The 25,334-nt window shown below is 39.9% G+C and overlaps 1 protein-coding gene across 3 annotated transcripts in view; it reads left to right on the top strand.

Moving 5' to 3' along the window:
• Positions 1-25,334, top strand: part of LOC103696246 (ARM repeat superfamily protein) — a 109,019-nt gene that overhangs the window by 32,708 nt on the left and 50,977 nt on the right. For all 3 annotated transcript variants that reach the window (XM_088704234.2, XM_088704238.2, XM_088704236.2), the window contains 9 exons: positions 13,179-13,251; positions 17,924-17,987; positions 21,171-21,319; positions 21,406-21,533; positions 21,629-21,686; positions 22,008-22,105; positions 24,413-24,494; positions 24,623-24,688; positions 24,764-24,823. In XM_088704234.2, the coding sequence (XP_088560360.2) occupies positions 13,179-13,251; positions 17,924-17,987; positions 21,171-21,319; positions 21,406-21,533; positions 21,629-21,686; positions 22,008-22,105; positions 24,413-24,494; positions 24,623-24,688; positions 24,764-24,823 (778 nt within the window). The remainder of the gene's footprint in view (positions 1-13,178; positions 13,252-17,923; positions 17,988-21,170; positions 21,320-21,405; positions 21,534-21,628; positions 21,687-22,007; positions 22,106-24,412; positions 24,495-24,622; positions 24,689-24,763; positions 24,824-25,334) is intronic.

Below are 25,334 nucleotides of genomic sequence, written 5' to 3'. Positions count from 1 at the left end.
AGAAAAGGAAGGGCATGAGGAGATTGGGGTAGGATGGTTTGATGCAAGGTTTGCTCGATTAGTACTAGGGATTGTACCAGCCTACGAATTCGGTATGGTACATACCGAGTTGAGGTGTACTACAGATGAAGGATTGGGAGGGGAGGAGGGGGGAGAGGGAGAAAAGACTAACCGGCTAACCCTATCTTAGGAGAACTGGTGGTGGTGAGAGAAGACAGAGGGGGAAGGGGGAGAGGGAGAAGGAGAGGGAGCGAGAAAGATAGAGAGGCATACAGGGAGTTTGATGTAGCACAACTGCAGAAAAAAGAGGAGGAAGAACAAGGGAGGGAGAAGGAAGAAGAGGTTATAGAGCCGCAAGAAGAAGAGAAGGGAAGGAGGAAGAAGAAGAACAAGGAGGCTAGGATTTTTTTCATTCAATCATCAATTGCCTCATACATGAGAGGGGTGGTCTTTATATAGACCTTACACATTGACCTAATTACATAAACCCAATTGACTAGTCTAATAATAAAACAACGGACCAAATTAACTTGACTAAGACAGTAAATAATGCAATAAAAGAAAATGACTCGGACTCAAATGGAACCAATCTGAGTCTGACTCAATCCGGGGGCTCATGATCATCTGGATGAAGGGCTCTGATGTCCCCATCAACTCCTCTTGGGTGAGAAAAACTCGATCCTGTCGAGTACAGGCCTGGCTGGCTGTCGTATTGCTCCAGAAGATCGGGGTCAAAGCACTGCAACTGGGCTCTGGAAATCTACGTCACGTCATACTTTGGTCGACCTTTCCACCGAACAAGATAATGTTGGTAATTACCGTTCCTGGTTGAAATAACCTGCTCATCCAATATATGTTCTATTTGTTCTTTGCGTGCATGAAATTTGGAAGGTGGTGGCTCAACAGCAGGTAATAGTTCAGGGTGTTCAACATGGGCAGGTATATCAATAAAGGGGTCAGAAGGCATGAATGTTGTCTTTTTGTTTGGGACACTATCTTCAATATTAAATGTCACACTAATCCCATAGTCATCAGGAAGATCCACAACATATGTATTCGAACTGATTTTTTTTAAGACTTTGAACGGTTCCGCACTACAAGCTTGCAAATTCTTGAACGTTTCTGAAGAAAGTCATTCAAGCCTAATTCTTATCATGACGTAACCTCTTTCACTTAACTCTTTATAACGTCTGCGTAAATCAGCAAGGAATTTATATTTTAAGTTATTAAAGTGACTACAATTGCTGATTTCTTGATGCAATGAATGTGGATGTGATGCAAATGATTGTGCAGAGTCAAAGACTCTATACTGATGAGGCATGAAAAATAGGTCTATGGGTTGCCTAGGTTTGTAATCATGCACCACTTAGAATGGACTCATGCCTATAGACCTGTTAACCGAACTATTATATGTAAACTCAACTGTCGGTAATATTAAATTCCAGGTCCTAGCATATGCATTCGGTCTGAGCCTATGATGTGGAAGGTTGGGCAGAGATGCTCCGAAAACTAGATCAATTGCACGTTGGATATCACGCATTGGAGAAAGTGCATCCGAAAGATCATTAGGGACTGCATCATGAAACTCCTCTAGAAGGAAAATTACTACAGAGGAATGTTCAAGGTTGGACTCCGCATGGGTATCTTTAGCTACAAGTGCCAACTCAGGTGACTGGCTCTTAATATCTTTCACTTTCTCTTCCACATTAGTGATGTGAAGTGGCTTGGTTGTACTTAGATCAATAGTCTTCCTTTGGGAATCATTTTGGATAAAGTCTAATTCTGTGGGTTCGTCTTCAAAGTCTTCTACATAGTATTCTATATTTGGTTCATAGACTTCTTCGACATATTCGGTCTCTTGGATCCCAGCTTTTGGTTCAGTAATCAGGTAAGTCTTGGCAGGGCATTGGGACGCAATGTGGTCGGACTTTTGGCACCAGAAGCATTGGGTTTGGCTTCGAGGAGGGTTGGAACCTAATATTCATTTTTTCTTATTAGTTTAAGGGTTCGGAACAAGCATCCGAGAGGTCCTAGTCAGTGCTGGGGTTAGGCCGAGCTGATTAGAAGGATTGAAAAGCGGTCCAGGTTGTGAGAGATAATTTTGGTTAGGTCGGGCTCCTAGGGCCAGTGGTCGAGGGTCGATGGGCCTCACCACAGGTAGTCTTAAGAAACTATCTACATCTTGAGCCAACTGGTATGCTTGGTTAAGAGTGGTAATCTCTCGGAGTAGTTCTTTCTGGATCTCCTCGCGGAGTCCTGCCCGAAACCTAAAGAGGGTAAGAGTCTCCTCTTCTATTACACCGCACTTCATATGAAACTCCTCAAATCGTGTGATGTAATAAATAACCGTCGATGTCCTTTGAGTTAGCTTTTGCCACCTATCCATGAGGCGTTGTCGGTACGAAAATGGCAGATACTTTTCATTTAGCTTTTATTTCATATCCTTCCATGTAGTTATACGAGGAAGCCTTTGGGTCTCACGCATATGTTCAATATTATGCCAATACCAGTGAGCTTGCCCAATAAGTTTTATTTTGGCAAATCGCACTTTTTTATCGTCAGTCATCTCGTTCCACTCAAGGTAATTGTCCATGGCGGCTATCCAATCGAGATACACGCTTGGCTCGGGTTGACCAGCAAAGGTAGGGGCCTCTACTCTTACGGTATGCAGCAGCCTCTCATCTAGATTGCGTTGATGATCGGGAGGTGGTTGGTTAATAGGGCGATGGGGAAGGACTATAGGTAGTGCGGTCAAGCCGATTTTAGGTTGGGCTGCAATGGGGGTTGGTGGTTTAGGGGTCTTAGAATTTCGCATGAGCTCACGGATCTCTCGTTTGAATTCCTCGTTTCCAGCCCGCATGGCATCGAGCTGTTCTATGAGAGATCTCACAACGTCGGAATTCATAGTAGCTACAGGGGTTTTAGGTTGATTGAAATAGTACTCCTTATCACTACGGGTTGGCATACAATGATGACACTAGGTGATGATGTGAAATGCAGTGTCACTAATGAAACCATAATAAATATGATGCAGGACAACCTACTAATGCAATCTATTATGATTTCAGAGATCAGCAAGTTTTCACAAGAATAAATTAAAGTTTAAATGTTGCTGATTTTTACTTCGGTTATTCGGAATTAAGGATTAAGATTATTCAATTTAAGAAATTAGATTGCAATCAAGTAGTACAGTTCTGATCCTAAAGTAATCTGATCGAATAATATTGAGAAATGTCCTGTTACGAAGGTGTGCTAATTTAATATCAAGATTTAATGGGTAATAGGGCGGGTTCGGAAGTGAAAGGTTTAATGTTCTGAATTGTGACAGCAATATAAGTTTCAAAATGTGGCTATCATGCAAGAGAACTACAACATAATTAAATGAACAAGCCCAAGAAAAGTGGAAACCTATCACCTGTTGTGAAGTAGTCGACCAGAATCGTGTGCTCGTGGACTGGGGCGACGATCGGTGCGCGGCTTGTCGGATGGCGCGAATCTGGTCGAATCACAACTCGGTGGACCTGATATCAGCAACTTGGGGGCCTGATCAAAAAAATTCGGTGGGTCTGATGATGGGCCTCAGGGGCGTGGCTCGGACCTGATGGGAGTGACTGGCAGGAGGGCACTGTTGGACCAATGGATCAGCAGGGGTTCTGGTGTGTTGTTCGGACATTGCCCGAAGGCTAATGAGGAGAGAGGGGTGCTTTGGTGTGTTATGGTAGTGAAGGAAGGGTGTCTCGGATGAGTAACGACTGAGAGGAGGGGGGAATAATAGGGAGATTGGGACCGGCAGCCGACGGAGAAAGAGGAGGCGGTGCGGTAGAGCAACAGCAGCGGCGGTGATGGAGGCCGTGAGAGCGGCGACGATGGCTCGAACTCCGGCGGGGAGGTGCCCGAAGCGGGTCGACAGTGGGCTTTGGGTGTCTGTCAGAGCGGTGAAGATCCGGGTAGCGAGGACGGTCGACGATGGCTCGGATGCGGTAGCTGGGAAGAAGGTGGTGGCGGCAGCTTCGACGATGAGGAGGCTGAGCGGCGCGGAGGTGGCGACGAGGCATGGGTGGCGCGGCGCTGCGATCGGCCGTGGGGAAGGAGGCGCACGGCTTGGCGGCGCTGCAGCGACGGTGGGGCCGTGCTACGTGGGCGGTGGTGACGGCGAAGGCAGGGCGGAGCGCGGCGAAAGGGGCAGTGGAGGGCGGCGGCAAGGAAGAGGAGGCGGCGATGACAGGTAAGGTTTTTTTTTTTTTCTCTTTTTAAACTCAGACCCGTTAGGATTCGGGTTAACGGGTTTGACCCGATCCGATACCCTTTACGGATCCGTCACGTGCGGGTCACGTGAAACTTTTTTTTTTTAAGCTGAACCGGGCTAACAGGTTGCGGGTTAACGGGCTCGGTACTTACCTGTTAGGGCTTTCTTCAACCTCCCTATGGCTACGGGAGGGCGTGCCGATAATCGTGGCGGCGGCTGCGGGCGGACGGAGGGCGCGACTGTGGGCTTGCGGCGACCGACCGCGGGGCTCCACGGCGGCGGTCCCCTCTACGGACACGATGCAGGCGGCCGGTCTCAGGCTTCCGCGGGCGGCAATAGGGTGCCCGATGGTGGCGGAGCGCTTGGGGCGCGCGGCGACACTTCGGAGGAGGCGGCGCTCAGCCTGGCGGTGGCGCGATGCAGCGGTGGTGGAGCGTGGGAGTGGTGGCCGCGGGCTTGGCGGCCGGCGGGATGGGGCCGACGAACAGGGGTTTTCCCCTCTTTTTGTCTCTGATGAGAACCAAGAGGGAGGGAGGGACCTCTCTTTTTTTTGTGATCTTCTGGTGAGCACCGAGGGGAAGAGACGGATGATGTTTCAGGTGGGATTTTGGTGGGGTGAATGAGTAGGGACGGTGGACAGTGGGAAGTTGAGGGAGAGAACCTGGATCGTGGCTTTGGCAACAGGGGCAAAGCCGGGGCTCTGATACCAAGCTGATGTAGCACAACTGCAAAAAAAAGAGGAGAAGGGGGAAGAACAAGGGAGAGAGAAGGAAGAAGAGGTTATAGAGACGCAGTAAGAAGAGAAGGGGAGGAGGAAGAAGAAGAACAAGGAGGCTAGGGTTTTTTTCATTCAATCATCAATTGCCTCGTACATGAGAGGGGTGGTCTTTATATAGACCTTACACATTGACCCAATTACATAAACCCAATTGACCAGTCTAATAATAAAACAACGGACCAAATTAACTTGACTAAGACAGTAAATAATGCAATAAAAGAAAATGACTCGGACTCAAATGGACCCAATCCGAGTCTGACTCAATCCGGAGGCTCAGGATCATCTGGATGAAGGGCTCTGATGTCCCCATCAGAGTTGGTGTTGGTTTCAACGTCGATTGTGGGCCTTGGCGTTGGCGTTGGCGTCGACGTTAGTCAGTGATGATGGTACTTGATGTTGAGTACTGGTGGAGCCTCCGATGTTGGTTCGGTGGGGCTTCAAAGCTCCGATTCATGGTGGAAAGAGAGAGAGACAGAATAAAGCCATGAGGGGGTAGGGAGGGCTCATAGGGCTTTGAAGAGGCCGAATTGTTCCGGTTCCTAGCTGGTTCAGTTCAGTATGGCCCGAATTGCTTGGTCTGGGATGGTTCGATGAATCCTAGTTTGACGGGTGGGTGGATTGAGAACATAGATGAACCTGTAACTATTTGTAAGAATTATAAGAATGAAGAAGCTTTATTAAATTCCATTAGCTTTCTTCTAAAAGGCAAGTAATCCTTATCTTTATTTATGAAAGGAACGGTGAAGATTTATGGGCATTTTGACTTGGATAATGACATGCATGTCTGTTTAGGTGTCCCAAAGAATCCAGAATGGCAATTCAAAAAACTGGGATGAAGGGACATGGATGTATGGATTCACTGTCTCGAAACTTTTTGTCATGGCCTACTTTCTTTGGATTTTTCAACTAGACATCTAAAGTTCAAATTAAATATCAGTGCAATAATTTGACATAAAACTTCTCATTTCCATAGGTGTCAAAACTGTGTTAAGCTACAAATTAATGGCTTCCCACACATCTGAAAATCTTAGTGCTAAACCTGAAAGTTTGATGGTCAAAACTTTAGAAGGTGGCAGAATCAAATGCGGTTCTGGCTCACCACCCTTGGCTTGATCTCCGCCATTGGTGGGTCTAACCCATCTGCTTCACGACCTCCTACTCGCAACAATCTAAACCCTGTTCCTTCCTCTTCTCAAACTGATGCTGCCTCCTCCACCAGGACTCCAGAAGAAACCAACTAAATATTATATATTTATGATATTTATTATATAGCTAAGAGTGCCAAGGATCTCTAGGATACCCTAGAAAATAAATATGGACTTGATGATACCGGGGTAAAGAGATTCAAAGCTTCTGACTTTAGCAAGTTTAACTTTGTTGATTCCAAACCTATGAATGATCAAATCCATGAATATGAAACATTGATTCTTCAACTCCAGGCAAATGGAACCCACTTAGATGAGTCTTTCCAAGTTGCATATATTATAGACAAACTTCCTTCTACCTGGTCAGACTTTGCCAAGACTTTGAGCTACACCCAAGGTGATCTGTCTCTAACCCAAGTCCTAAATTCTATTAGGATTGAAGAACAACATCGCCTTACAGAAAAATCCCATTCCTCCAATCCTTTGCCCAAAGTCAACAATGTTGAATCCAAGCCCAAATCCAAAAATCAGAATCGTTCTTTCCGTCCCAACCACAACAAGTCCTTCAAGAAGAAATCATTCAACCATAGGAACTCCTTTCAGCCCAACAACAGAAAACCCAACTTCTCTCAGAACCAGAAGAAAGAGAAAGAAGGAGAAATCTGTTCGTTGCTGTTTTGTCTGTGGTCGGACCAACCATATGGCTAACCAATGCTTCTACAAGATCACTACTCATCAACCTAGAAGTAAGGGTCCTGCCACTTCTGGCGCCCAGGCCAACATGGTGACCTGTGGGGCTGACTCCTCTGAGACTGCTATCAGGTTTGTTTCCTTCATACCCGAAGTTAACATGGCACAATTAACACTTGACCGGTGGATTGATACCGGAGCTAGTATACATGTTTGTTCTGATCGCTCCTGATTTTCATCTTATCAGATCTCATGCAGAGGAATTGGGACCATGGGTAACAATGCTGTGGTGCGCGTGCTTGGAGTGGGACAAGTGGATCTGATACTTACCTCTGGGAAGATCCTCACTCTGCAAGGCGTGCACCATGTTCCAAACATTCGTAGAAATCTAGTTAGTGGATCCTTGCTTGTCCAACAAGGATACCAAATTGTTTTTGAATCAAATAAAGTTGTAGTAACCCATGGTGTCTCTTTCATCGAAAAAGGTTTTCTTTGTGATGGGTTGTTTAAACTCAATGTAATTATTCCATCTATGAATGAAAATTCTATTGTTCTTCATATTGACTCTTCTGTTGTCTGGCATAGTAGGCTGGGACATATAAACTATAGTTCAATTAAAAGATTAATGCACTTGAATTTAATCCCAAAATCAGAACTTAAGAATAATGACAATGTGAGATATGTGTAGAGGCCAAATTACCTAAAAGATCCTTCTACTCTGTAAGTAGAGATTCTGATCTTCTTGAATTCATACATAGTGATGTATGTGACTCAGAAAGAACCTCAAGGGGTAGAAACAAATATTTTATAACTTTCATAGATGACCTTCTAGATACTGTCACCTCTATCTTATCAAAGCTAAAAATGAGGTCTTAAATAAATTCAAAGTCTATAAAGCAGAGGCTGAAAACCAACTAGATAAAAAGATTAAAATCTTAAGGTCTGATAGAAAAGGTGAATATACCTCATTTGAGCTGACCCAGTTCTGTGAGGAACATGGGATAATTCATGAAGTGACAGCTCCTTATTCACCCCAATCTAATGGAGTAGCCGAGAGAAAGAATAGAACCTTAATGAATATGGTTAACTCTATGTTAATTAGTTCAGGTGCACCAGAAAATCTTTGGGGAGAAAAGAAATTTTTGATTGTCTTTGAAATGATCCTTAGAGCCCTTTATATAGGCTCAGGCACGTCAAAAGAAGCAGATTGCCCTCCTGCGGATTGATGACGTGTCTTCTTGTGCTCCTTTGATCCATCGGCTGATTGCATCTTGGCCGTCCATGTTTCTTCCTTCTTCGAGGGGCCTTTCCATGCTTGCTCTTGTGCTGGATGCATGACACTTGTCATGGCCTACTTTCTTTGGAAATTTTTCCATGTTTGCTCTCTTGCTTGTGCGCGGATGCTTGCCACTTGGCCGTTGACCAATTTGGTTTTCAAAATTTTAAAATATTTGATCTATTCAACAATCCCCCGCATAAATTAAATATTTAAAAAATTTAAAATCAAAATAAAATACTGAGTATCTTATATTATGTAATAGGTGTATGTACCTTTCGGTTTGAACCTTCACTTAGTGACAATTGATTACCTCTGTGGAGCTAAGGTGGACTATGCCTTGAACCTTAGTCCATGGCTCAGATTTCATCAATAGCACACATAATATAGCGTGAACATGCTCGAAGCCGGTTTGCGCTTTATGGCCATGCGCATGTATCTCTTCATGTGTGTTATTAGGGAACAGCCCACTTTCCACAGTCGCGGCCTCACGACTACACGCATATAGGTGAATCCTAAAAAAGGGTACGAGCAAGTAGGTATCCTGCTTCATGGGTCTCGGATTCATTAAGAGTAAAAACTCAACCTAACCCTTGCTATTTATGAGTACTATTGCTCTAGGGATGGGAAAAACAAATAGTGCTCCTCATTAGTCACCTATCTAGTTTGTTTCTACCCATTGAACCTTTACAGGTTGGGTTACCACTGTGGTGACTTTACTTATGGGCTTAGCCCCATCCCCCTCGCCAACTCTAGAACCATTATTCTAGACAATCCTTTGGTAAGTTGATCAGCTAGATTCCTTTCGGATCTTACAAAATTTAGTGGAATCAAGTTATTCTTTAATTTGTATCTAAATGATTTATGGCGCACTTTCAAGTGCCTATTCATTTTCACATTTGCATTTTCTTGATTGCATTTATCTATAGCAGATCTGTAGTCACAATGAATAGATATAGAAGGTAATGGTGAAGTCACAAGAGGTAAATCTATCGATAGATCTCTAAGCCACTCGGCCTCAATGCTGGTGGTATCTAGGACAATCATTTCAGATTCCATGGTGCTCCTAGCCACTACAGTTTGTTTGTTAGACTTTCATGATACAGCTGCATCTCCTAAAAGGAAGACAAAACCAGTGGTGGATTTGGTGTCAACTGTATCACTGATCCAGTTGGCATCACTATAGCCTTCTAGTATAGCAGGATAACCACAATAGTATAATTCCAGAGATATGGTACCCTTGAGGTACCTGAGAATTCTTTTTAGAGCAGTCTAATGATCATTATTAGGATTGTGAGTATATCTACTCAGTCGGTTTACAGAGTATGCAATATCAGGTCTGGTATAATTTGCAAGAAATCCTAAAGAACCAATGATCTGGGCATACAAGCTTTGATTGACTGGATCACCTAAGTTCTTCTTTAGATGAAGAGTTGGATTATAGGGAGTAGATACAGGATGACAATCAGAGTAGTAAAACTTTTTAAGAATCTTCTCCACATAGTGGTTTTGGGATAAAGTTATTCCATCTTCATTCCTCATGATTTTAGTATTAAGGATTAGGTCTGCTTCTCCTAAATCTTTTATGTCAAATTTTAGAGATAAAAATTGTTTTACTTCTTTAATAATTTCTAAGTCTGTTCCAAAAATTAGGATATCATCTACATATAGACATAAGATTATAATTTTGTTATTCTTCTTTTTATAATATATACATTCATCTGTGTTATTAATTTTAAATCTATTAGTTAGGATTATTTCATCAAATTTAAGGTGTCATTGTGGCGAAATGTGGATTATTGAAAAATATTGGGAGAGATGAGGATTATTGTGTTCGTGCTATATCATGTTGTGTTTGGCGTGTTGTGCCATGTCCCTTGGGACACATTATTTTGACTGAGTAGCATTGTAATGGGAGAAAAAAATTTGAAGGATCAAATTCTGTTCAAGCCACTAGGGCAATGGTGAAAAAGATTTTAAAGGATCAAGTGATCAACTTTTGTTTAATCTTGGTGTGTCAATTATTGTTTTTCTCTTTTTCTTTAGTTTCTACTGGGACAATCTTTGGAAGCACAGAATACAGGACCTATACTTTGTTTTGAAATAATAAAGGGTACTGTTAAACATTGAGAGAGGTAGTCTGGTGGGTATTGAAGATGAAATGTATATTCAACATATGTAACAGAAGCGGCTTTTATGTAGTTTGGACAAGTGGATTTTAATCTGTACACGCTAATCAAGCAAAAGTTTTACTACTTGGCACTTTGTACATCCTTATGTCTGTTGATGATAGTAGGTCGGTTATGATGTTGATAAAATTTGGTTAATATATGCATAAATAATAAAAATATTGAGGCCAGAACATATATTGCATAGAATGCAGTCATACAAGGAAACTAAAGGAAGATTAATTTCACATAGTTTTTGATTTTTTTTAAAAAATATCTGGAAAAAATATAGATATGAATGGTCTGAATGGGCATAGACTTCAAAAAATTGATGCGAAGGTCAATAAAGTGCTTATTGATCACTTTGTGTTGAATAAGTGAATTATGGTGTTGGATGACAAAGTTTTATGTGCGTAAGTTGCTTTATATTAAGATATAAATATTGTATGTACTTTTTATGAGGAATTATCATTAAGGACTCGCCTATTATTCCTAATAATGTTTCGGAGTAGCACATGTTTCTTAATCTCTTCTCGGAAATTCCATTTATGTTGTTTTAGATCTATGCATTCTTCTTCCCAATACTTCACACAGTGCCGGAGCTTATCCTTCTAAGCCCTTAATCTTTATGGCACGTGCCAATCACCTTTTAAGCTGGTCATCTCCATGTAGAGTTGGAGTCATCTTGTAAATGGGGACCACTTTACTTCTGAAATCATTTGGTAGTTTAGTTTACTTTACTAAATATTTAGTTTACTTTATTAAATAAACTACCTGACCAAAGTAGCCCATTTTTTGCTCATGGTTTTTCTTATCTTATGCAACATCTAGCTTTAATGGGTTATTCTTGGCATCCTTCTTGAGTTCTTTAATTTAGTTATTTGAATTCTTTGCTTCCATTTATTGATTTTTGACCAAAATAAAAATAGAAAATGAACTTTAACACAACGAAAAATTAAAGGAAGCCAAGAAGATATGCTACATGTCAATTTGGAGTAGCCCGAAACCTTTGCTTGTGTTACCATTATATTAGTGCTTTATACCTTAAAATAATGTGAAGATAATTTTAAAAAGTTAAAAAAATTATATTATAGAGATATGTGAACCATAACCATAATCATAACCATCTCGCTCTATTCAACTACCAAACTATCTGGAATTAGCTTTGTGGATCCTCATGTATCACAACCTCCATCAAACTCCATCAAAGTTACCTTGGTCTTCTCTCCTTTTCCTGCATCAACACAAACTAAAATATCTTTGCATTAGAGTCCCCTGTTATGTGGTCATGTTGAATAAAAAAGTATTTTTTTACTTTTTGTAGAAACATATAACCTAGTATATGGATCAAGGTTTATCGTTTCGATATTGGATACTTTACTAGTACCATCCTGGTATTGTGTTGGTAAACCCGCTATGGGGGCTGGTTCGACATACCCATACTCGGTACGCCTCCCATACCACGTACTAGTTTAGTGCCGGTATAGTATGGTACGGTCGGCATGCATCGATATCAACCGGTATGGCAAACCATATGGATTTTGGTTATTTTTTGAGCAAAAGCAATGATATAGGGTTTCTTTTTTTTTGTCAAAAATATAAATCATCATCATAACAAAATATCTTATAGTCTTGCATTTCTTTTTAAGTTCCTTTTGTCCTAACTTACCCACTCTCAAATCCTCTTCAAACTCACAAAATTTGAGTTATTGTGGTGAAAATGTTCCTTGGAGGCTCAAGAATAAGATGAACATGTAAAAAAGAAAAATAAAGAAATAACCTGAAATGAATAGTTTTAGTGTTATTCAAGTTAGTTCTACCCAAAAATTACCTTATGCCTAAAGCACAAAAGTTTGTGTGAAACTTGCTAGTTCTGATTAGGTGATTAGTCTCAGATGAAAGTTTTCTTTAACTCCTGTGCTAGGCTAAGTTGACTAGTTTGTTGTACTTTTGGGATAAAATTTGCTCACATTATACATGATTTGCAAAAAAAAAAAAAAAAAGAGAATGTTGACACTTTACCCAATTAGCAAAAAACTAGGAAAAGGATTCATTTGATAGAATTGTCTAAGGTCTTTATATTATAACAATTAGCATGAGATTTTGTTTAGAGGTAAAGTACTGTATTATTAGCATCAAGGTTTGCTGTACAGGGCGTACCGTACCGGTACCGAACTAGCACTCCGTCTCTTACCATATAGACACTCGGTACATCTCGTCGTTGCACACCATACCGTGTACCAAGGTCCGCCGTACCGGTACCGGTCGGCGTACCGGTAGCGGCCTGGACCGGTACGAATCGGTCCCGTACCGGTCTCGTACCGATCACGTACCGGTCCGAACCGGTTTTGTACTGATCCCGTACCGGTTCTCCAACAATAAACTACCAGTACCGGATTCCACGCTGATCCGGTACCGGATTCCAGGCCGGACCGGTACGTACCGGCCCGGCCCGTACCGGCCCGGCCCGTACCGGCCGGTACGTACCGGTACGGCAGACCATACCGTTTACTGACACTGTAATAGGATGGTACCAATATGAGGTTCGGTCCTGAGATGGCAAACCTTGGTCAGCATGACTCTAGGAATATGTGGCAAATGTTGACTGATTGACTGGAGTTGAGGAGACTATTCATGAAGTGCCAAGGAGCATGTTGTCATTGTTTATGAAGTATCAAAAAAGTGTTGGCACCTGAAAATGCCAAGGTGCACGATTTAATTGAAGTGTTTCGAAGTTTTTCTTTATATTATATGTATGTATACGTGACTTAACTAAATTAGATATCATGGTTAATTCTATGGTTCTCTTAATCTTTTTGGATGCTTTGTGCGCCTTTTAGTTGTTTCTTTACTCAATCATTGCTTTTTTTTGTAGGGATCCAAAAAATACTAATGTTGTAGAGAATATGGTTAAAGCACTTGCTCGTGTTGTTTCGACTATTCAGCTGGTATGTGTTCATTTATCTTTTTTTCTCCAGCTGTTACACAGTGATTTGCTGTCCACATTTATTGCATTTCTTCATCACTTTGTAGTTAGTTGTTGTGGAATAATTAGCATACCCTGATTGGTTGCCTTGGACTAAAATTTAAACTACAGTTCTGATCCTGTCACTCTTTTGTATGCTCTATAGTTTGTGACTTGCATTGATTGGGATATTCTGCTCTGAACTCACATTATTTTGTGCTCTAGGCTAAATAAATGTGTCCTCAAAAACCTGGTTAAGAGTTCTTGCTGTAGACTCCTTCCATTTCAAGCAACCCAACCATCCTTTTATTCGTCACTTGATTCTTTTCATCAGCTGATGATGAACTAATTGAGACCGTTCCTTCATGTATTTGCCTTACGTCCAGTCAAGACTCAGATCTTCACAAAGATTAGATAGAAATGTTCAACAGTGTTCTAAAACTGCTCACTACTATGTGAAAACATGGAAGTAATAGTGAGGCATGATTTACATTTTATGCTAAATTGCCCAAACAATCAACTTGGATATCTAAAGAAAAATTTCCACAATCCAACCAAAGTATTGTTCTTTTGTCAACTTGTCTTCATGACGAGGTTTTTTACTAAATGATTAAGTCAAAGGCATGATAGTTTGACACAAACTATATCTTATAAATATTCAATCAAGGTACGCTGTATCGGTACCGGCCCCGTACCGGTGCCATATACTATCACTGTGTCAGTATGGGGCTAGTTCAACGTACTGAGTGTTGGTACGACCTCCGTACCATGTACTGGTACCAAACCGGTGCAGTACGATACACCCATATCATCCGGTTTGGTATGGTATGGCGAACCTTGTATTCAATCATGTAAACATGGTGCGCCAATAAAGTATGTTAAAACATCTAATGCTCTAAATTCAATCATATGCTATTTATGTCAAGGTAGGCCGAATCGGACCGAACTGCCCGTTTCGGCCCGTATCGAGCCGATCCGGTGGAAAATCAGATCAGTTCGCCTATTGAAATGGTTCTCGCTCTGAACTAACCGGATCGGGTTCCGAACCAACCGGAACCAGTCGAAAAAGGCCCGAATCGGCCGAAACTGGTCGGTTCCATTCGAACTTGTGCAAACCATCCGGTTCACACTGAGTCGACCTGATTTGGAACCGGGTCTCCTCCCCCTCTGCTTCTTTTGTTAAAAAGAAGTGTCGGAAAGGCCGAAGGCCTTTTCAATAGTTTTTTATGAAGTTCATTTTGCCGTAAAACAGCTAAACCACTCTTCCTTCTCCCAAATTTGCGAAATCACGCCGATTAGCGCGATTGAAGAAAGATCCAAGCCTAAATAAGGTGTGCTTCCTCTTTGCTATCTTATTTTCTCTATTTTTTGGCTTGAAAAAATAGCTCGAAATTTGCAAAATAAGAGGAGATCATGCCAAAATTTTTGATTTGGGCTTGATTTTATTATATGTTGTAGATCTATGGATGATATACATGAATTCTTTTAGCTGATCAGCCACAACCACAGGAGAGTTGGTCACCATATGACTTCTTGTCCGAGACATCCTCGCAGAGATATGATCGAGAGATGCTTAGACGAGGCCACTACGTCGTCCGATCAACTTGGTCAGGAGGTCGACATACATCTTTCCAACATAGCCAGATAGAGAGGGGCACGAAGGATAAGCATGTAGCGAGTGGCATGAAGGGTAAGCAGACAGCGAGTGGCATGAAGGGTAAGCAGACAGCGAGTGGCACAAAGGGTAAGCAGACAATGAGTGACACGAAGGATAAGAAGAAAGTTGCAAAGCACACAAAAAAAAAAGGCACCTGCAGCTCCAATACAGAGTTTGGATGAGCCAGTTCACTCAGATTTAGAGATCATAAGCAGTAGTTTTGGTGGTCGTGAATCTACTGGCCAGAAAGAAAGTGGACATAAGACCATCATATATGAGACAGTTGCGGGGTAGATTTCGATTCATCGGTGAGTCCCAATTTATGTATGCTACATAGGATAGGGACCACGACGCACGATCTGATGGAGCACGCGACGATCTGATTGCATATAGGAGACATGCTTCTTGAGGTCATGTAGGAGGATGCAATGCTGCTGCAAATGACCTCGCACGTGGAGTAGGATCCACAAACGTATCGGGTTTCGAGTCGTATACTGGATCCTATTATTCGTAGCCACAGACAGTCTATGACTCATACGGACATAGATATTGATATGGTGCATCTGAGATATCGACGAGAAGCATCGCCATTTGACCCAATTTTAGATATCCGAGAGTGCTTTAAATGTATGTAATTGATTATATTTTAATTTGAAGATATTTTATATTCATCTCATGATTTGAATCATTTGGAAGTAATAAGATGCACCATCTAGTTTAAATCTTAAACCTAAACATAGAAATATCAAAAAAAGTTTCAAAAGTGAGAGAACTCCCCCCCCCCCCCCCCCAAAAAAAAAGACGCAGGGCTGAAACCCGGCCGAACCAGCCCCACCGGTATGGTACCGGTTCGGCTCGGTTCGGTACCGATTCGGCTCGGTTCGATATCGGTACCGGTGCCCACTGGTACGTCGGTACGACGGATCTTGGTCCGAACAGTTGTATGTGATATGCTATTTCTAAACTGTTTGCATACCAAATATCATATGATTTGGAGAATAAACACTCATTTCTCGGAACACTCCCCACCCATGTTTGCTCTCTCTCCCCCTCCTCCGTCTAGGATAAACACTAACACCAAAATAATATATACGCGGTCTGCGAGAATAAACACAAACATTGCAGATATAGACAGAAAAATATATCTTGGTTAGGTGAGGACTACCTTGTAATAAACAACGGCGGTGGATAAACAGCAAGTTCGGAGGAGTAAATGCTAAGTGTTCGAAAATAATTATTTACCTCTTGGGAGTAAACACTTGACTCTACAGAATTAAACACTAAGGTAAGCACAATAAACATTAACCTCTAGATGATGAACACCTAGTCTACAGAAATGAGCACAAACATCAGAGAAATAAACAAAAAAGGATCTGGCCTAGGGTAGGGGAGAGAGAGGGAGAGAGAGAGAGGGTGGCATGTCACATCTCATCCCATTAAAGATGAGTATTGGACCTGAGAGAGGAGGAAAAAGGCATGAGTGTTGTCCTATCCTATTATTGCTCTGCCTTTTTTTTCATTTTTTATGTAATGGTGGAGGGGTTGCTGTTATCCGTTGATTTCTAAGTTTCAAGATCCGTGCTGATCCAATGGTGGCCGAGACAACCGGATTCGATGCTTGGACACACTCGAGTGTAGCCTAGTCCATCGTACTATATATATACATGTATACATATGTATACATATGTATGTATGAGGTGGACTTTGCTCCTTCTTAGGAGGAAGGTGTATTTATTGCTCTCGATTCTAAAGTTACATCCAAATCGGAGATCCACACTGTTGCTCATGATTTGTATTATTAAAGGTGAATAGAGAGGAGTGACATCATGATCAATAGTGTGGATCTTGAGAGGAGAGGAGTGGATAACCTCTCATCTTGAGAGGTATAAATACCCTCTCTTCTCGAGGGGAGCAGAGTATCTCTCATATATATGCATGTTTTTGTATGTATGTATGTATGTATGTATGTATGTATGTATGTGTGTGTGCGTGTAGCTTCTAAGGTGCTGTTGTAATCAATGCCTACATCCTTGGTAACGGATTTTGTATGGAGTGTCCATATGGTACATACATCAGTACTGGCACTGGTACGGGGACATACCAGGTCTCAGTACACTACTGTATGTTGCAGTACTCCCCATATTAGGTATGGTTATAATGCTAGAGGATAGAGAAAGGAATTTATAGCCACTACAAAATTCAATGATCCAAATTGCAAATCCAAAATCTAAATCGTCAGATGTAATCTAAAACACTTAAAATGTTCATATATAGAAATCATATATTTCGGAGAGCCCTTGCCTATGTATCAAGGAGTCCTAAAATCGACATACTATATTGTTTTATTAGCGCCATATAATGCGGAGGACCAAATGCATAAGCAAGAGGTTTTGAAAAACCCATGTGCAAGTATAAGGACACCCATTTACATACATGTATGTATGTGTGTGTGTGTATATATATATATATTTCCCTTGCTTACTCTCTTTGTGTGTGTGTGTGTGTGTTTGTGTGCGAAGTTGTAGTCTGTACACAGCATAGTGATATTGCTGTTATAATGACATAATAGGTGATAGCTAAAATCTAGAACTAAGAATAAAAATAAGCAGTAAAAAAGTTAAATCAAGGTGGGTTGAAAAAAAAAAAGTAACATTGTTTCTTTTCATTTGCTTGGTAGTGGGAGTCATTTGAACTGTTCTCCAAGTTGGTCATCTATGGTCCATGCTCCTCACGTTCTTTGATCTTAGCTTAAGCAATATAAAATGATATGATAATAAAACTGCTGGAAATAAACAGAAGTTTCATCTTGGATGATCAAATCTTTTTTCATTATTTAGTTGAATGTATTTTCAAAAGTTTGTAGGGAGAGCTTTATTCTGATATCATTTTTGAGCATAAAGGATGCTATTTGACTGAAGCATATTTTATCTTTTGTGGGACTGCCTTACTAAAGCTATAATCCTATTATACTTCCATACAATACTTCTTCTTGTTCTAGGTTCCAGATTCAAGTGAAGAGAGTCTTGCAGCAGTTGCAGGAATGTTTAGCAGTAAAGCTAAAGGTACCATCCATAATTTTTCAGATTTGATGCTAATTTAAATTGCTTAATTACACATATTTCACTATCGTTGTAAAGGATCAGATTCAAAAGAAAGTGCTGGCCAGAATAGTTTCTCATTTAGTGCTTATAGAATGTTTTTGCGGAACTTAGTTATTTAGGGTTGATATGTCTCTGGACGGGTTTGACTGGTTGATATTGATTAACCTATTCCAATTTTGAAGCTATATACTGCCATTCCTTCCACAAAAAAGAAAGGAAAGAAAAGTTATACTGGGTGTCACAAAGTACGATAGAAGTTCTTGTTGTCTTGTTTAGAAAGACAGGATTGAATTTGGTTGTGTCATGTAATGAAAGAAAGTATAATTTTTTGTCCCTGTGCCAATACTAGGTACACACTGGCATGACAGATATGCAACTTTGTGAAAAAATAAATGCAAGTGCTAAATGACATAGGACAGCCTAAAGGGATAGACTGTATATGCTGTCTAAGATGATTTCATGCACAAATGTTTAAGCAAAAACTGAAAGTTATGTTTGAAAACTTTCTACTTAAAAGATCCTAGTAGGCAATGCTATCTATTGCTAAAAGATGCTTTAGACAAGTAGAGCTGAGATCAGATATAGATTATTTAAAAAAATCAACCATGATTCTACTGATAGAAATAAATGCAAGAGCAAAATTGAAGAAACTATTTATGAGATGTGATTGTTCATCATCTGATGCCATCCTCCAAGTATTAAGAAGCTCTCCAATTCCAATCAGCAGTGGTACACAATGACCTCCCTTAATCAGCAATTTGGAGATCTTTTAGTAATCTATTAATGGAAGTCAAGAGAAGGGGGGGTGGGGGTGGGGGTAAAGGCTTCACACTACTTCAAGGAGTCAAAACAGTCCTTGATTCTAGGATTTTGATGTGTTTTGGAGGGATGAAAGGGTCGAGTTTTTGACTGAGATGAAAGGAGAGTGGAAAATGGTATAGGATTTGAGGTAGAATAACTAGCTATAAGGTTTTGACAGTTTAGTGACTAAGGTTTAGATCTATGTAGCAAAGATGGTGAAAACAGCTCAAAATGAAAAATAAATGAGATAGAGAAGTACAAGGATAGGACAGAAGAAAGACCTCCCATCCAACTTTGTATCGCACGAAGGAAACTCACATGAAGAAAACTAACTTCATTCATCAAAATTCCATGAAAATTCTGGTTGGCTGCCACTATTTGTAAGTAACTTAAAATTGGCTTATGACAAAAATGCCACTCCACTAAAATAAAATTACAAGCTAGCCTTCATGCCTAGATAACCTATTGACCAAGTAAGGTGGCTTGTACAGCAGGTAGCTTAAAGTACAATTGAAGTAGCTCAAAACTCAAGCATCTTTATGGCTAGATGAGGTCACTTGATAACCAAGTAAACTTAAAGAAAAAAATGCAAATAAATGTAAAGAAAATAGTTAAAATTAGATAGGGCTAATAAATCACTCAAACAATAAGACTGAGGCCTCAAGGGACTTTAGGAATTCAAAATTCTTACACGGATGAGACTGATCACACCTGATCAGTGAAAAATTCTTACACCAATCATTCCTTTTGACTATCTGCTATAGGCAGTCATTGGTGCATTTCCTTTGTAGGACAGCCCCTCTAGTAGCCGCACATTTCGTGCAATAAATAGAAGTAGTTCTTTTTGGCCCATACACTAGGTTGTTTTTGGTCGGATAAAGGCTCCCTCCCCGAGGGAAATAAGACTAGAGGCGCTAGTCTATTACTCAATTTGTTCTCTTTAAGTTTAGTCTTCATTGTCCATGGAAGCTCCCAACCAGCTATGCAGAGATTCATTTCCAATCAATCAAGATCTATTTCCATTTCATTGAGATTTGAAGCATACCTGCATTTGAGTGTTACGCCAACAAGATACCTGTATTATGTTCCAAGTTTTTGAGTTTTTAATTTGACATAAGTATGATGCTCCTATTAGAGAACAAAAAATGCATGTGCAAGTGTCCAAAACTGCTGATACTCCTGCACTCTGTAAAAAGCAAAGTATTTCAATAATGTCGGTATTTTTTTTGCTTAATGCTCCACCGTTTTAATGATATAGAAGCAAGATACGCTGTCTTGGTACCGGGTCTTGTATTGGTGTCACTCTGCTACTGTATCGGTATGCCTAGTACGGTGGCTGGTTCGGCGTACCGAGTGTCAGTGCGCCTCTCATACCGCATACCGGTACCGAATAGCTACGGTACCGTATGCTTTGTATCGTCTGGTTCGGTATGGTATAGCATACCTACATAGAAGTTTTAGAAGTTCTATACTCGCCCTTTCCTCATTTGAATTTACTTGTGGGTGTATATGCACTTCTGGGTGTTTTTGCTGACTACATTGTGCTCTTCAGAACAGCAGCCAAGTACATTCTCGTAGGTTACATCTTGGATTACAAGGTTATTAGCAGTGATAGCTACTTTGTTAATTATTTTGAGCCTTAGACTCGTCTTCTTTAGGATTAACCTTTCATTTTTTCCTCAACTTGAGATCTCATTATCACAAGTGTTGCTAATCTCAAAGACTCAAACCTTATCTCAGTATTGAAGCTCCATTTATACTAATCTTTGGGAATCCATTGAGCCTATGTACTTCAGATCCTTAAATTAATTTCAACCATCCAAGTCACTGAAATTCATTGGTCTGGAAGTTCAAGAATCAAATCCTAGACTCTCATCTCCTTAACCGTATTCTCTTTATTTCTTTATGTTTATGCTTCCCATAATGTAATCTATTGTGAAACTGTATGCAATTAAGCTTTTTCTCTTACCCTGTCTTTCATAGCAAAATTACTACCTTAAGATCTTTCAACTAGTATCTCCTTGCTTTTGGATGGTTAACAAGGTTATCAAATATCAACCCATTGTAGGTCATAAGAAACCTGATGGTTGTGCTGCTTGGGAGCATTCAGATTTTTGATGATGGATAAATTTGCAAAATGATTTTTTTACCTCATGGTCTGTCTATCACTAATAATTGTAACTATAGATTCCTTAAAAAATAAGTATTTCCTTAAATTCCATTATCATGGTTTGTTTGATTTTGTTTTTTAATTCTTTTCCATGTTTATAAGACTCATAAGATTTAGAGTATGAGACATTTAATCAGATTAGTTGATGTCAATGCTAAGTAGAATGCCTGCAGGAATTGAATGGAGCATGGATAATGATGCATCAAATGCTGCTGTTGTGGTTGCAAGTGAAGCCCATGCTATCACATTGGCAGTTGAGGGTCTTCTGGGTGTTGTGTTTACTGTTGCTGCTTTGACTGATGAAGCTGTGGATGTTGGTGAGGTGAGGCTAGACAGTTTTCCTTCTTGAGAAGGTAGTGCTCTAATGTACTATTTGGCAAATTTGCTCATTTGTTGCCCCATATGCAGCTTGAGTCCCCCAGATTTGATTCTGATCCACCAGCAGAATGCACTGGGAAAACAGCCCTTCTCTGCATATCTATTGTTAACTCAACGTGGTTGACCATCCTTGATGCTTTATCTCTTATCTTAACAAGGTAGGAGGCATGCATCGCCTGAAGTCTTATTTGTCTTGTCATATTCTACTTTATTTTTTTTTTCTATAAGGTGACATATGACTGTGTTTTGGAAGGTCACAAGGGGAAGCAATAATATTGGAAATATTGAAAGGATATCAAGCATTTACTCAGGTGATCATATTTTTGAGTCGCATCAAGTATTAAGAATTAGGGTGGATGTACAAAAGCTTGTTCTTTGCATCACATTCATGATATATCTTTTTTTGGGTATGTTATTTTCTATATGAAGTCCCATGAGTTCTAAAAGCATTGGCATATTCATTAGAATATGGATTGGTTATATAATCATCTTGTTAAGCATGTCAAATCTTCCTGTTAGAGAACCTAACATTAGTCTGGCATCCCAAATAAAAGCACCTAATGTATTTTTTCTGTCTATTACACTTGCATATACTTCAATATGAATGATTATCTGTAAGTTCACTATTTCAGGCCTGTGGAGTTCTTCGTGCTGTAGAACCACTGAACTCATTTCTGGCTTCTCTATGCAAATTTACAATCAACATTCCAAATGAATGGGAGAAGAGGAGGTATATCGTCATAAAGCTAGTTGGTTCTACTAATATAGATGAGATCTTATTTAAATAAAATGGAAAATGTTGCTGGCACTTTATATAGTTATTGATTTAAATATTTGCAACTTATGCAAGATTTTCGCAGTCAGTTTATATTTCTACATTTTGCTTCTAGCATTAGCTTGGTTGTATAATAAGCTTTGCATATTCAGCCACTTATGCTTTATCATTATCCTGTATGTTATTGCTTTACCGCGTCAGTCAAAATTTCCCATGGATGTGCAGAACTAGACTTCATCACAAATGTAGACTTGAGATGAAGAGAAATTAAGTTTTCATCAAGGTAAGCTGAACCGGTACCATGCCTTGTATCGGTCAGCTACTGATTTGGTATGAGCTGGCGTGCCGGTTCCGAACCGGCACACAATTTTTTTACTTATTTTGTTTTTTCAATTTTGTGACATTTAATGAACTATATCAATTTCTTTTGATTTTTTGAATGATTTTAACTCTAATTTGATGTTTCTTGATATCTTTTGATGTTTTTATTAGGATTAAAATCCTAATTTGTTGTTTTTATCATTCGGTACATCTTAAATGATGCTTTCTGATCCTAAATAGACCATAATTGTTTGATGCATATTTTTTGGTATGCATTCTTAGGCTCTTAGTTGTATGTCAAAACTAGGTATAGTTGAAATTCTTCCACATGACCATAGTGGACAAGAATTTTCCTTATAAGGATGTAATATATTCATCCATGGCCATATCCTTTTCCTAGCCCATAATTAGGCAGCATAATCTTCTTAAATCTGGGGTGGATCCATGCAAGGGTTTGGCGTGTCCATGGCCCCCCTTAGAATCTTGAAGTCCCATAGAGTATTAGTATGTGGTCCCCCTAACAACTTGTTAGTCCTATAAATACTAGAAAAGTGCCCCCCCTTCACTCTCTCTAATTTTCTTCTATATAAATACTATAATAGGTGCCCCAAGTTCCATATAATTTCAAACAAAATCCATATATTATGAGATGGGGAGAGGTTAGGTGGTTTGGTTAGATCAGACTGGTGTGTGTTAGATTTTAGGTGAGGAAGAAGTGATAATTAAGAGAGGAGGAGAAAGGATTCAGGTATTGGTGCATCCCATGGTACCTTATCATGTTGATGAGAGGATAATACCTAGGATGCCCTTGGGATGCTAGTTCATTCATGAACTGGGACATCTCAACTATCATGTATTATTGGTTGAGATGGACCAGGATGCTTGTGTATCGACACATGGGATGGGTTGGCATCTTGGAACAATTTTTTTTCCCCTTCATTCTTGTTGTAAATAGTCATTCCAGCCTCTCCTAGTCTATTTTGACCCTTCCTGTTACCATATTGAGCGGGACCAAATCATGAACCAGGATTTTAATCCTTAGAGAGGAGTACTTTCCAAAAGGAAAAAGAGATGGGGGAGGAATGAGAGGGAAAGTTCGAAGCAGTTAAAGTAATGGGAGCAATTATTGAGGGATAATGAGGAAAAGTATGGAGATCTAGGAACATAAGTATGTTCTATAGTGTCTCTCGTGTTTATATTTCCTTCTGAAGAAAAAGGGTCTTTTCTGACTGTTGTATATAGTTACCTTGATGTTTGTTTTGGGTAATCTCTTTCGAATTTTTTGTGTAAAAGGAGAGAGAAAAAGAGATTCATATACTTGTAAGTTGTAACACATGTTTCTTCCCCACTTAGCTTCTGGAAGTTATATTGGTTGCACCTAATAAACATTTGAGCTTTGAAAATTTTAACTTCCTATTATATAGATATGAGAGTCAGGCATGCTTGAAATCCAAAAAGCATACGATCATTTTTGTAGTGTTTCCTTAAGCTATTCATTTTAAATGCTTCATCAAAGAAGGTTGATATAATTATTGAGTTCCGGAGGGCAGGGACTTGAGAATGAAATATAAAATGGGTCTCTTGTATTATTTTAAAACAATAAAAGCTGACAGGAAATTATTTTGCTATAATAAGAACACTTTAACTTTCAGTCATTGTTGACTTTACTAATTCATAAATCCCAATAAGACTATGGTAATATTCTTTTACGAACATCAACAACTTCAATAGATTTATACTGTTTACCTTATTTATTAACAATATTTTATATTTATTATTTGTGTACTTCTGTCATTCATTGCAAATGTATTATGTTGGTCCCCCAAGTGAAAATCCTGGCTCCACCCTTTCTTATATCATTTTATAATATCGACAATATGGATGATGCAAAGCTTCACCCTTAACCGGGCCGGTCTTGTATTTTATTTTAACTTTCATCAGTGCTTTACTATCTCCTGGGAAGAAGCCAGAACAGTTACCTGATCAGCACGATAATGTTGTATTGACCCCAAAGAATGTGCAGGTAGCATGTCTAGACTTTGTATTGCTGTTTTCTTTCTGGTTCTTTGGCAAGTTTGCTTGCTGATCATGTTATTTCTTCCAAGTTTTCAGTCCCAAGCGTTAATTGATTCTTTTGTTGTTCCACTTCAGGCATTGAGGACACTCTTCAATGTGGCACACCGCTTACACAATGTTCTGGGACCTTCTTGGGTGTTGGTATGCTTATATATTTACTGTCTATGAAAGTGAAACATATTCCTGGTGTTTGTAACTATTCACTTCAATTTGTAGGTCTTGGAGACCTTAGCAGCTCTTGATCGAGCCATCCATTCTCCACATGCTTCTACACAGGTTAGATTGGTAATTGGAAATCAATATTTCCTCAAATAATTCATAATCCCTATTGGCAGTTGTAGACAAAGAGATAGCTGATGACATCTAATCTCTCGATCCCTATATTATAGTGATAGTAAACCCATCTTAATAGGTGATTTCTGGTTAGTGAAAGTCTTGCAATTGTGGAATCATGGCTTTTCCCAAGAGACTCCAACTCCTTCACCCTTCTGCCTCTCCTTAGTCCATTTGAGCCATTGTAGATATCACAATATAAATATTACGCAAACAAACATGCCATTATTCCTTTTTCCTGGTTCTCAATATTGGATACATATAGTATGGTTTGACTTAGTGGATCTAAAAGGGTGGTCTAGTGTACGAGGCTCTCGCCATTTGGAAATTTGGGGAGAGTTAGATGTATGCAGCCTTACTCTATGTGTGGAAAGGCTGTTTCCGTGTTTTGAACCTGTGACCTTTAGGTCACGATGGAGCAACCCTACTGCTGCGCGAAGGCACACCTTTGTCT

This window comes from Phoenix dactylifera, chromosome 9, assembly GCF_051530095.1.
Source record: "Phoenix dactylifera cultivar Ajwa chromosome 9, Ajwa_hap1_PhDact_Kaust_v1.1, whole genome shotgun sequence".
NCBI classification, from domain to species: Eukaryota; Viridiplantae; Streptophyta; class Magnoliopsida; order Arecales; family Arecaceae; genus Phoenix; species Phoenix dactylifera.
This window is presented reverse-complemented; position numbering and strand designations above follow the sequence as displayed.